The sequence below is a fragment of the Trachymyrmex cornetzi genome, unplaced genomic scaffold (assembly GCF_001594075.2).
Source record: "Trachymyrmex cornetzi isolate Tcor2-1 unplaced genomic scaffold, Tcor1.1 scaffold1051, whole genome shotgun sequence".
Classification (NCBI taxonomy): domain Eukaryota; kingdom Metazoa; phylum Arthropoda; class Insecta; order Hymenoptera; family Formicidae; genus Trachymyrmex; species Trachymyrmex cornetzi.
The window spans coordinates 19,125-32,782 of NW_017295600.1; the positions used below are offsets into that span (position 1 = coordinate 19,125).

Consider the following 13,658-nt stretch of genomic DNA (forward strand, 5'->3'; position numbering starts at 1 on the left):
TACAAATTAAAAGTAATTGCAAGGATAGGTCACGTTACTTTGCGTTTAAATTGCCTACGATTCTGTCATGCAAGAATGTTGAAAGCACATAAATGTCGATAACTTGGCAAAAATTATAAAAGTTTTCCATTAGTTCTATTGATTGCTTTTATGGCTATAAATTTATATATATTTTCACAAATCGATTATATTCAAGAGCGTTTTCACTTAGTATTCTTTACAATACTTTTCGTTACACTACTTTGCTTTTAGAAAAATGTTCTTAACTATTAAAAGCAATTGACATTGAAAAAAATTGTCAATAAAAATATTTAACGTAACCACAATCGTATTCAGTAATCTTAAATTTAGGAAAAGTTGCTAATTAAAAAAAAAAAAGATTTGTTTCTGATCTCGGTCAATGACGTTTCGACGACAAGCTGAAGATCGTGTTATTTTGAACAAACAGGTACCAGGTAACCGAGTGTAATAAGGAGTGCAAATTTATTCCGCATGAGACCGGTAGACTAACGCTCAAATTTATTACGCGAAGGATCAGAAGTCAAGATGATAACGGTACCAATATCAGCCTCCAGCCCCTACAGATCTTACAGCGACGGCAGTAAGGTCGCTAAGGAGCCCTTGGTCAGGACAGCGGAAGATCATCTTTTGCCGAATGCACAAGTACGTGTACCTTGTTTATCGAGTGACACAATCGCGACCATTTTTTTTTTCGACGCTAACATTGAAATCACATTTGATACTATCCTCGGTACTTCTGAGTTACGTAAATTTCGTAATTACGTAAGCGCACCTGTGATTGGTAATGATATGTAGCGTGTTTGTTCACTTCGCATTGATAGTTTTAGTGAAACTGTATACCTCAGCAAATCATTCAGTTGTTCATGACTGCTAAAGTCATTTACGTAATTTTCTACTGTCGCATCTCTAAAATTACTTATAGATGAAGTAAACAGCTTCCACATTTTTTTTCTTTGTCTTTTTGTCATAAAATCAGATATTTTCGAGAAAAACTAAATTTTTAACGATACCGATTAACAAAACATACTAAATTTTGAACTTGTGGAATCTTTTCTACCAGAAATCTTCTGTATTACTGTAATTTAAATGCGTATTAATCTTGAAATGATATCTTTTACGCTATCGGAATTTTTATGATCGTTTTTGAATTGGATAAACATTGCATAAATATGAATAAACTGTTATGTGGAAAATTTTGTTTACTTATATCCTTCGTCTAGGATACCAAGGAATTTCACCATAATTGCTGACGACACGCGCGACAAAGGGTTAATTAGAGCTAACCCGATGCGACTAAGTGGAACGTGTTGTTCGATACGTCATGACAAATAATGGTGTTATTAATTTTCTTCATTATGTATTCATCACCTAGATTTCTTATCAGGAAATCTGCCAGTGATCATTACCGCACACTTCATCGCTCTATCTTTACCAAAAATTGATATTCACTATTTTTAAGTGCCATTGAAAACTCGTCCGTTTTTCTCAATTTACTTTATATTATTTACTGCATTTCTCTTATATGTCCATCAAACACAGAAAATTAAAAATTAAAAAATTGCGCAGATAATATTTTACAAATTGAAACATACTTACTATATATTTTTTTTCTTTATTTTAATAGTTGTAAGTTTGTAAAACTTCCATCTAAATATTCGCAAAAGAAAGGATGTTAAGTTTTGGCTGTTTTTTGGCCAATATGAAAAATCTCCGAGGTATTCAAATTGTATATCATGTTAAAGGGCTATTTAAATAGAATTGAGTGGTGTAACTGCTTAAAATATCAGAAATATGGGAGAAATCGTGATATAAAAGTCAATAAATCTAATGTTGTCACGACTTTATTGATAAAAAAATTGTTAAATAAGACATCAAGACATTTCGGAATTTCAATAATAAGGACTGTAGTGTTACGAGTGTTACAACACTTATAACTTGGAGGATATTTTCGAGCAACGAAGACTGATATAAAATAATCGTTTAGTTTTGAATTTTAGCTTCGAATAACGAATATATTTATCAAGTTATATGTATTTGAGTGCTTGCAATACAGTTTTTGTTGCTTAATTCTCGCGATATCGTCATATCTTATTTAACAACTTTTAAATTTATTGCTGTTGGTAACGATTTCTTCCATGTTCCCGATGTTTCCTCAAGATAAACGATGTATCATTCAACTCCACTTAAGTAACTCTTTAATATAATATATAATCTGTACATCTCGAAACTTTTTCATTTTGGCTGAAAAACAGTCAAACCTTGACATCCTTTGTCAAAATCTGCTTTAGTAATGTACGACAAAATTCAGATCTTTACAATCTTATTCAAAAAACTACTCTACAATTACATTCTCTCGTTTCTAAATCACTAAGCCTTGTCCCTTTTTTCCTTCCTTCCGCTAGCGGAAAGGCGTATTTTCGCGAAACCGAGCGTAGAGCGATCTAAATTTACTTCGCCGGACAAGCAAAATCTCAAGTCAGCAGCTGCCAGCCAACCGTTGACTGACCGTGTTCCGATTCCCTCATAAGAAACACGAATGCTTCTATCGTCGACATTCCTGTCCGAATTACGGATTCCTCGTGTTTGCATACTCGTGCGCCTCCTGCGTCACAAAATTTAGCAGAGGAATTGTACATTGAAAAATTGTCAAAAGTTTTCCGTCTCAATTTTCATTTTATTCATAGACGGAATTCCCGGAAGGTCTGGCCAAAGTCTGGGTCGAAGTCCCACTAACTCTGGCCAAAGCTCCAGTAACACTGAAGATAATTTTACGTAGACACGTAATTACGAAAATACGAAAATTGGCAACGAGAATTCACATACACGAGCATATGGCATATGGACCACACCTGTACATGAATTCTGCAAAAGCTGCTATAACTTGGCAATGAATCTACTTAACGTGATTCATGAAACTTAATTGTAATATAAAGTCTTTATTGTGCTTTTACGATGTTCGATATGCTTGTATAATGAGCAGATACTCATATCAATGACCGCTACATTCGATGATTATTACTTCCTTAGCCCAAGAACCCATATTAACTTTACATGTATCAATTATTGAAAGCAACTGAAGTTGCACTATCTATGTAATCATATTCGTGATGAGAATTTTAAGTGGTGATCTTCGCATGCCACTTGAAAACACGGTAATAACTACGTACGACGGTCTGACGGTAAAATGATCCGGTAAATTCATTGGTTGAAGTATTTACTTATCGGAAATAGTTTTTTATATGGCCTTCCAGAAATGCATTTCTATTAACATGTATAAAAAATGTAACAAAGCTCTTGACTACTTAATGTAACTGTCTTGGATTGTGACGTCAAAAGTAAGAAAAATACATAAGCAAAACTCTTGCAAAAAACTACTTTAAAATGTAAATATTTTTTAATAAAACAACATTGCAATCGACAGAATAGATTTGTAAAGTATACCGAAAACTCTCCTACAACCGATAATTCAATGAACTGTATATTTATATCCGTATATTTATTTTATTAATTAAAAACGAAACAAACTACATGATAGCTGTCGAATTGAGATAAATCTGATTTTATTCTATTCCGAAATAAAATTTCACAACAAAAAAAGAGTTTTTATATTTTACAAAACTCTGTTCTATCAATTGCAAATATTATTTTATTTAAAAAATGTTATTTTTTAATAGAAATTTTGTAAGAATTTTCATTATGCGTCTCCTGTAACGCCATCAATCTAAATATTCGATCAGGAGTTTTAAATAGAACACACACAATTTTTAATAAGGTCATCAATCTTTCACCAACTACAATCGATATTGATTTTTTTCGTGAAAAGAAGATAGGGCTAGGAAAGGTGATGAAGGAAAATAGAAAACGATAGAAGAAAGATAGAATATAAAAGCGAAAGATGATTATGAATTTAAAAAACGTTGAGAAACACTGCACTATAAGCTAATATCTTTTTTTTTCTTCTTGTTTCATCAACCTCATGTTTACTATGTATGCAGATGACGGTGGGCGATGGTAGCTAGCAGGTTTTTCTGAGATCGCTTATACTTCGCTGCCATCACGCTGCCTGTCACATGCGATATAAATCGTTGGCGTAAATTACACGGAAAAATATACAGGAAATTTGATTATTTATATTTGTGCATCGAGAAAAATACTAGTAGAATTATTTTTTCTGCTTATTTATATATATATATATATATATATATATATATCGCATCGTTTCGCATCTCAATAAATTATCGTGTCGATAAAATTAGTTTCCGAAGTCTACTCGAATATTTATTGCTCCACTCCTTACAGCAAAAATTAGTTTTATGTAATATTAATACTCGTTAATGCAGAATTAATTTGAAAAAAAATTTCAAATCCAGCCATGTTAAGTCCAATTATAATTATGTACAAATTATACTGTTTTTAATAGATGAAATTAAAATTTTATAGGTGAATAAGTTATAGATATATATATTTTCTTAATTATAACAGTTTATAAATTATACAATTTAAAAATACACGTAAATTAATTATTTTGTCTTGTATAATGATGTGTACATAACGGACTTTTTTAAAAAGTTAATTTACATAAAAGCAAGTTCATATCAAATATGAATAATTTACATCAAACTTCACTTGTCGAATATTAAGTACGATTAGATTTGCGTGGAGCTGTTATACAGTATTATATCGTTATGCTTGAATAAACTTTACCAAATCAAGTAAAAGTTGAACCATCCGTGAACAGATTAAATAGGACAAATTATCTGCATGTAATTATGCATGATGAATTATTATTTACTCTCATAAAACTCAAGATGTTCTGTTTAATATTACTAATAGTATTGCTAATACTCGAGTATACCCAACATCTCGAACATCATCTGGTATCTTTACTAATTATTTTTCCAAGAAACAGTTAAAAGAATGCAGTTATGAGTTTAACACTTGAGACTTCGCACACAATGTCAAGCTGGTCTCGATATATTTCATTCTACCAGCACCAATACCACGATCGATCAAGCTAGACGAAAGATAAAATTTTTATATGCTTTTTTGTATTTTTTATTAAAAATTTTTTGCTTATTGTATGATTTAGTATTTCATATTATGTATATCAGTGTTCTCGTTATTGTGTCAATATTTAACAAATTTAAATTTAATGTGAAAGGAAACCTAGACTTCATCTGAGCAAATTCTTCAAGTGATATTCTACATTATTAAAATTTAAACTAAAATTATTTTTTAAATATATTAATAATATTATAAAATATCCAATATATTCTTTTTACTTATTTCTAAAAAAAGTATCTAAAATTTATATTGCAGAATCTTTCTGTTTTTATTTGGAGCTAGTAGAACAAAATATTAAAGTCATGAAATGCAAAGAGTTAATAATCAAGGCTTTTTCACCAAAACGATGAGTTGTAACGTTTCCAATAATTACTTTAATATATATAATAATTGTTGCTCAATCAACACAACATAAAATTCTATCTTTGGAAATCCGATTTTAATAATAGCTTGATGATTCGAGTTTCGATCAAAAGTGACACAGTTATCTCATTATCGCTAATTATTAGTAATTAATACATTATTATTCTTCTCATGTGTGCATTTACATAATCATCGTGCTTTCAGCGCGACTGTTAAAGAAGCATTGTACAGCCCTCGAGGTTGTTCGTGGGAGAAAGAAAGACAATAATGATTCTTTCTTTGGTCCCGACATGTGTCGAGGGAGATTCGCACGCGGAATAAATTAGCTCCTCGCATTTCAGCCCTTCTGCTACACATAATTACTGTCAATGTAAAACTCTTCAGATGCAGAGCACTGCTCGTCGCAGTTAACAATAAGTAGTTCGTAACAATAAAATACGAATCGCGCAACGTTTTTAAAGCATATAGTGTAGTTACACGTTTTGATAGGTACTTTTTTCCTGTACTGCTCTATGCAATTTTGTAAGTGAAGTCACACTTGCATAATATACTCGGAAATTTATGTTAAATCGAAATCTAGCAAAAAGCGAAATCAATACCGATTCGACCTTAACAGTTTATATAATCGTTTTTACTTGACTGTGCATGTGTATTTAAACACATGTACATACATGTTAATGATGTCTACAAATGTGATGCAGTCGGAATATACACATACTGTTCTAAGTTATCTTCTTTATATTGGCTTAATATCGTTTAATTTATTGCACTCGTATCCTTTCTAGCTGTTTTTATACACAACCTTGACACGCCTTTTCATGTATTATAAAATGCAAATAAGACTAATCTTCTTTCCCTTACGTGTGAAAATGTTATATTAATTACTCTATAAAAACGAAAAAATATCTTTTTTCATTACTAGCAACTTTACTAATATTAAAATTTGTGTATGCTTAACATAAATTTTTTAATTCTTACACAGAAAAAAAGACTATTCTTAAATCAACCATAATATACTCATATATATATATATATATAAGCAAAAATATTGTAATCTTGCTTTAAAAATTTTAGTCTTGATATAAGATTTATTTGTATTGATATAAGATTTTTAATTGAGCAAGTCTTGAATTAAGTGCAAAGTAATACTTGCATCAAAACAAATTTAATCAAATCATCATTGATATCTTTGAAGCAAGATTATAATATTTTTGCTTATATATGAGAGTAGGTATATTATGGTTGATTTAAGAAGTTTTTTTCTGTGTATTGTTAGAGAAAAATTTGTAACACAATTACTAACAATAGAAAAAATAGAATTTATTCAATATCAGCTAATCTAAGAGCTTAAATTGTAATAACATGACATTTTTAGAATATTTTAAGTTGAGTTTGGTTCTTGGACTCAAATTATATTAATAAAATTATTTTAAGGTTTAAGAATTGTAAGAATTTGTATTAATGGCCGATACAGAACAGTTAAAATAACGTTAAGTTTATAATATCTGGTTTATCATATTTCACCTTAATAACGCCGTAATTACTACAAGTATATAACAATGAATTAAAATTTTGTTTGATAATCTTCAAGAAAATCAAACTTTAATCAAAGCATACGATTTTTTACAATTTCGCGCAATTTACATCACGCTCATCCTTGAATAGAAATATATCCATTAACGAACGGCCGATTATATCGTCTCAATTGAAACGAAACTCGGCTGTACGCACGCATTAAGTTTGCTCTCGCACGTGAATCTAATCGCACGTTCATGGCATCGATTCGTGCATCATTTGATGACGTACGCCAACAAAATTAATTCGATCAATTGAGCACGAGAGACAAAGTCGAATGTATGAGCCTCTATGCGCACACAAAGTGCCAAGTGCCAGAAGAAAATAGCATCAGTAGAATAGTTCGAACGTCTATTTTCATTGCCCGGCGAATTGTTCTTATTAAGAAAAATATGTACGCTTTTGATAAGCGAATCTAAAGACCTTTATCTTTCTAAAATTAAAATCATAATTTTAGTTTTATAAAGTGTATTTATTATAGATTGTAAAACATTATTCCAATAAACAATGTATAACAATATGTATAATATAATATCCGAACATTGCTAAAATGTCTCTGTAGAGATTATATCATAAAACTTATACATTTTTGTATCTATTTTTATTTTTGCTTTTTTCTTGATGGATTAATTATTTCATGTTATTTAACGGAAAATTCCTAATGATGTACTTGTGACGTCGAATATAATGAGAAATTGATAAATAAAAATTCTACGAAGGGACCGTGATACGCTTCTATCGAATGCCAATAATGCTGCACAACTTTGCGGGAACACAGGAAGGGACGTAACAAAGCTTGTGCCTTAATTGGATACTGGAAGCCCCTCTATTAACTAAGTATCTTCTTTCTATGTCACTAAACAGGCGAGCTTTTCCAGTATTTGGTCAAATATTCGCGATATAATCAAGATATTTTTGAACAATCATCTTCGCAAAAGAATCATGATTATACGAACACTTACGTCGTCGGAAATTGCAATTATCATTATACAAAGCGTTTTCGTTATTGTCATAATAAGTATAATATATCCTCGCTATTTTCCTGTTCTCTATAATTTTCATCTGCGTGCCTATTGGCCGTAAAGAACTCATTAGGAAAATTACGTCGCTCTCAATCCCACGTCGTAAATATGAATAATAACATCAAGTACAAAAAGAATCAAACGGACTTTTCGAAATCAAGTGATACATATTTAAAAAAAATCCAAGATTTCTGAAATAAGCAGTTATGAAAACAATTGCTGCAAAATGAAAAGGAGCAAAATACATTTATCTATTTACTATACGCACTGAACGCATAAAGAGGATTTTTTTAATTCTGCGATATTAATTTTTTTAATTCTGCGATATTAATTTTCTTTTATATTATAATACTTACGCTTTTAATTAATTTTTCTCCTCTGAATAATTCCCACATTAATCGTAAATTTTTTATATTTCTACAATATCTAAATTAGATCTTCCGAAATCTCAATTTACTTTTATTTTTATTACATCTCTTTTTTTCTCTTCTTTCTCTTTTTTACATTTCATTATAATTTTCTTTCAATGCGCCGAATCTTTGTTATTATTATGCATTCTACATACATATGTGTGCATATATATATGTATAGAGCTAAATTAAAGCATCTTTTCGGACGAAGTCCGAAGTCACAAAGACGATGAGCAGCAGATGTGGAACGTGGGAAGAAATTAGAAAGAGAGAGAGAGAGAGAGAGAGAGCTCTTTCGAAACAAAGACGGAGGATGAGAGCCATGCAGTCCACGAGTGCTACTGAAATAAGTTATTTCTGTCCACGGCCATCGGCCACGTTTAATGCACGTTTCCTTGCGAAATCCGTTTAGTTAGTATATCAATGGTCAGTCCCGTCGTACATATATTTTGTATCTTGAATTATTTCTAAATCAGATATTCTTTTCGCGAATATTCTCACATGAAGAAAATTACGTTACAAATAATTTTTATGAATTAGCATTTTATCATAGCGAAATATAATTAAAAAATATTAATTAAATCAATAGGATTTTTTGTAATTAAAATAATAAAAACACTAAATAACGAACTTTTTATTACCCGAAATCATACTTCTATAAATACAGTAACGTAGAAAGTGAATAAATTTGAAAAGATTTTGAATTATAAACTTAGCAGCAATTATTATCTTTCATGCTGTACGTATTATTTAAAAAAGAAACATAATTTGTTACTAATTAGTCTCATTTGAAACAAAAGTCAGTCATTTGTTTTATTTCTCTTTTTATAAGTATTTTTTCTTCTTTAACAATATATGTTCTGATAATAGTTCGTCACGTCAATACGACTAGTTATATAATTGTAATGCCGTAATGTTTTATTTGCAGATTTGTAAAGAGTCCTTGAAAGACATGAAGGAACATTCGGCAGCCCAACGAATGGAGAGAGATAAGGACTCGCCACAGCGGTCGCAGAGCAGCGCGGCTAGCTTAATTTCTATAGGTGCCGATATATCTCCGAGTTCTTCCCAATTCTTTGAAGTAATTATCCTTTTTTATATTTTTCCTTACAATAGTTTAACTATCCGAGAAGAGTCTATTTCATTGTATGGAACGTCAGTAAAACAAATGAATAATGAATTAAAAAGAAGACTTTGCTATTATATTGATCTTTACTTATCTTTTAATCGTCTAAGGGCCGATTGTTTCACCTTTTGGTAAATTTTACCTGTGAGGTAAATCTGGTAATCTTCGCATGTGATTGGGTAATCTTGCTACTTATACCCAACAGGTAAAATTTATCAAAAAGTGGAACAACCGGCCCTAAAATTTAAGAATAATGTCTCCACATTTTTTTGCATTTGGATTTCAGGTATTCTATATTGGCAAAATCAAAGTATCGAGTCCAAAAGTACCAGAATCATTCATTGACGACGCCTTGATAAAGTTTCGCGTTCATGGACTTGAAAAATCGAGATCTTCAACGAGTAATCTTCTGTCAGATTGCCAGCGATTGAAACGTCAAGCTTTAATGTCTTCCATTAATAGGAGAAACAGTACGGTAAGAACTAAACTTTCTCAGCTATTGAATACTCCTGTTTTAGACCATTTATGGTACATTGAATTAGAAATTATCTATGTTATAACAATAAAAAAATTTAAATTTTGGCATTACTAATCTCTTTTTATGATGGATAATGCCGTGAAAAATATTTCTTCTACTTGTCTTTATGATTATATAGTTACTACGAACAGAAATGATTTTCACACTTATAATTAGTAAAAAAGGAAATTTATCGTTATATTTTCAGGAATCTACCGCCAGTGAATCAGGCAGTATTGAGAACGTGTCGGGAAATAATATAATTCCAAGCGTGAATCCGCTTGGAATACCGCCAGTCTTAAGTAGCTCCGTGGAGACTTTTCCAAGAACAACCACCAACCCCGCAGAAAACGATGGTCGTGATGAGAATCGAACCGAATCTTCCGCTACTTCTAATATCACTGTACCTGAAATTATGCGAAATCGCGCGGCATCTACTGGCAGTGTTTTAAGTGGCAGAAGAGATTCTACTATTAAAGGAAACGATGATCACAATCGCACTATGGTTTTTCAGGTATGGAATATAAGAAAAATGTCTTTTTATTCTTATTGCATTTCACTTGTGTATTTGTATATATATATATATAATGATACTAATTATCTTATTATCGTTATTGATATATATACAGGGTGTCTCGTAAGTTTTGGCCAATCCCTTTTGTGTAGATATAGCGGACTAAATTGAGTCGAAAAGTCCTCTACCACACATTTTGCAATTTTCGCAATAGTTAATAAGATATTAATTACTAAAAATTGCCAAATACTGGTCTTGAATAATTTTTTGCTCATATACTATCAACTTTACAGAAAAACTGTAAGAGACAAAAATCATTTATTTTCTTCTCATAGAACTCTAAGAATTTTTTCAGAATTTTTTAGTACTGCATTTTCTTATTTTTATCAACATGAGAAAATACGATATTAAAAACTTCTGAAAAAATTCTGAAAAAATTCCGAAAAAATTTTGAAAAATTTCTCAGAACTTTGTGAGAAGAAAATTAATGATTTTTGTCTCTTACAGTTTTTCTGTAAAGTTGACAGTATTTGAGTAAAAAATTATTCAAGACCAATATTTGGTAATTTTTAGTAATTAATATCTTGTTAACTATTACGAAAATTGCAAAATGGTAGAGGACTTTTTGACTCAATTTAGTCCGCTCTAGCTACAAAAAAGCGATTGGTCAAAACTTACGGGACACCCTGTATATATAAAATCTACTATATTATAATAATTAAGCGTATGAGATTTTAAAATGTATAAAAAGAGATGTAATAAAAAAATCGTATTTATATAGTAACAAAAAAAAGAAGAAAGAATGATTCAACCTTAAACTTATTTTTTTATACATAAATGTTATATTTTTTAGGTAGGGCGATTTGATCTGAGATTAATTAGCCCTGACAGAAAACAGATTCTTCTGCACAAACAATTAAAAGACGTAGCCAGTTGCGCACAAGGCGTAAAAAACCCTGAGCACTTTGGATTTATTTGCAAAGAGTCGGAATATTTCATCGGATATGTTTTCAAATGCCAATCCGGATCAGTCGCCGATGACCTTGTTGCAGGTAAGATTTTTTAATTTATCTATGACACAGTAAGACTCGTGTACTATTATTCTTCTTATTAGAATTATTATTTGTTATGCTAATTTCTGTTTTTCTTCACAGCAATTAGTCAAGCTTTTCTTACGACTTGCGATGTTGCAAGAAAGGAGAGGTATTCTGTATTTTCTTGCGAACACTGTCCTATGTATTGGTATAATAAATTATGCCAAGAAATTGAAGGTAATTTAAATTATATATTATAAAAATAATGTAATTTTATATAAAATATTACACACATTTTTAGGGCAAAATGACAGAAGAGTTCAAAGTATTATCTTTTCCCGTATGGAATTATTACCGGAGGATGAGCAGGAAATCGTTGTGAGCAAGTATAAGGGTGCCGAGGCTGCGGGTAACATTGGAGTAAGCTCCTCAAATCTGCGAGAGCAAAATCAATTCTTAATGCGACTATTGCGTGCTCATTGCGAGTCGAAACAAACTAGACATGTACATGATACGGCTGAAAATAGGTAATGCACTATAAACTGGATATGTAAACACAATTTTCTGTTAGTATTAAAATATAGTTTACAAATGAAACATTCTGACACAATATTTTTACATTGCAGGAGTGAATTTCTTAATCAATATCTAAGCGTAGGTGTTGGTAGTACGATATTTATGAAAGCAAAACGCTCTCTTACAAATAGTTTTGATAATCTCATGAAAAGAAAAGGTTCGCGTGATGATTTCGGCCTGGGCCCGCAACTGAGAGACACGAATCATCTGAGTACGGGAATACAAAAGTATGGTAGTCAGAGTCCAGATAATTCGCGACAATCATCTATATTGGACATTTCGCCGGAATCTAGTAGACCAAGATCATTGCGTGTTTCGCCTGAACAGCAAATTGTAAATAACGGACCAAAGAGTTCCATGATGGATATGTTAGTACAATTTTATTATATTTTCAAAATTTGTGGACATTTTTAAAATTATATTGTGTATTTTATGAGCTTATTTTATTTCTCACAGCTTTTTAAAAGTTGGTAACTCACCTAAAACATCTCCTACGGAGACCGACGGGAATAGCACAATTCAAGCCAATAGTTCGTGGCGGCAAACGATACTAAACAGAGTTGTGACGCCGAATAAAGATCATAACGCTACAGAAATTGAAAAAATCAATATCCTCAAAAATTTGGAAACTCCCGTTAAACGTAGATCAAAACAAGAATTGCGAGATTTGTGGAAGAAAGCGATCAATCAACAACTAATACTTATAAGGATGGAAAAAGAAAACGCAAAGCTTAGAGGTAACAACTCCCATATCTAAAAATATATTTAATCCTCTGATATATAATGAGATATTCATGTTATCTAATTTTTTAAATAAAATGATAGAACGTCAAGAGGAGGCAACAGTAAAAAGGATTAAACTCGAATACGACGAGCTTAGTAGCTGCGCGCGTGAAGTAATAGAAGTTTGGGACCTTCTTGTTAGCAAAGAATCGCGAGTCTCTACTAAATGTGATAATCAAATGCTTTTACATGCTATTAAGCAAGGTAAAATGAGAAATAAAAATATATCTCAGCAATATTCCTAAAATGTGACAAATCTTTTAATCTCTTGCCAAATATACATTTTTTGACAGGTGTACCAAAAGGAAAAAGAGGTGAGGTGTGGCAGTTTCTAGCCGAGCAATTCTGCTTGAAACAACCACCTATAGATACTCAAGAGTTTCCAAATTATAACACACCGTACGAACTTCTCCTGAAACAACTCACATCTCAACAACATGCTATCCTTATTGATTTGGGAAGAACTTTTCCGAGCCATCCATATTTTAGTTCACCTTTGGGACCTGGTCAATTAGCACTCTTTAATTTATTGAAGGCCTACTCCTTGCTAGATCACGAAGTTGGTTATTGTCAAGGTCTCAGTTTTGTCGCTGGAGTACTTCTTTTACATGTGAGTGCATTTTTAAGTTGTTTTTATTATATATATATATATA

At 31.2% G+C, this 13,658-nt stretch overlaps 1 protein-coding gene across 1 annotated transcript in view; it reads left to right on the forward strand.

Annotated features, from left to right (window-relative positions):
- Positions 1–400: 400 nt before the first annotated feature.
- plx (PTB_TBC1D1_like and TBC domain-containing protein plx) overlaps positions 401–13,658 on the forward strand; it is a 15,871-nt gene continuing 2,613 nt past the window's right edge. The window contains exons 1-12 of the mRNA XM_018504936.1: positions 401–455; positions 533–663; positions 9,384–9,536; positions 9,868–10,056; positions 10,307–10,612; positions 11,466–11,664; positions 11,767–11,883; positions 11,948–12,173; positions 12,273–12,590; positions 12,679–12,959; positions 13,048–13,209; positions 13,299–13,615. Coding sequence (XP_018360438.1) covers positions 401–455; positions 533–663; positions 9,384–9,536; positions 9,868–10,056; positions 10,307–10,612; positions 11,466–11,664; positions 11,767–11,883; positions 11,948–12,173; positions 12,273–12,590; positions 12,679–12,959; positions 13,048–13,209; positions 13,299–13,615 — 2,454 coding nt within the window. The remainder of the gene's footprint in view (positions 456–532; positions 664–9,383; positions 9,537–9,867; positions 10,057–10,306; positions 10,613–11,465; positions 11,665–11,766; positions 11,884–11,947; positions 12,174–12,272; positions 12,591–12,678; positions 12,960–13,047; positions 13,210–13,298; positions 13,616–13,658) is intronic.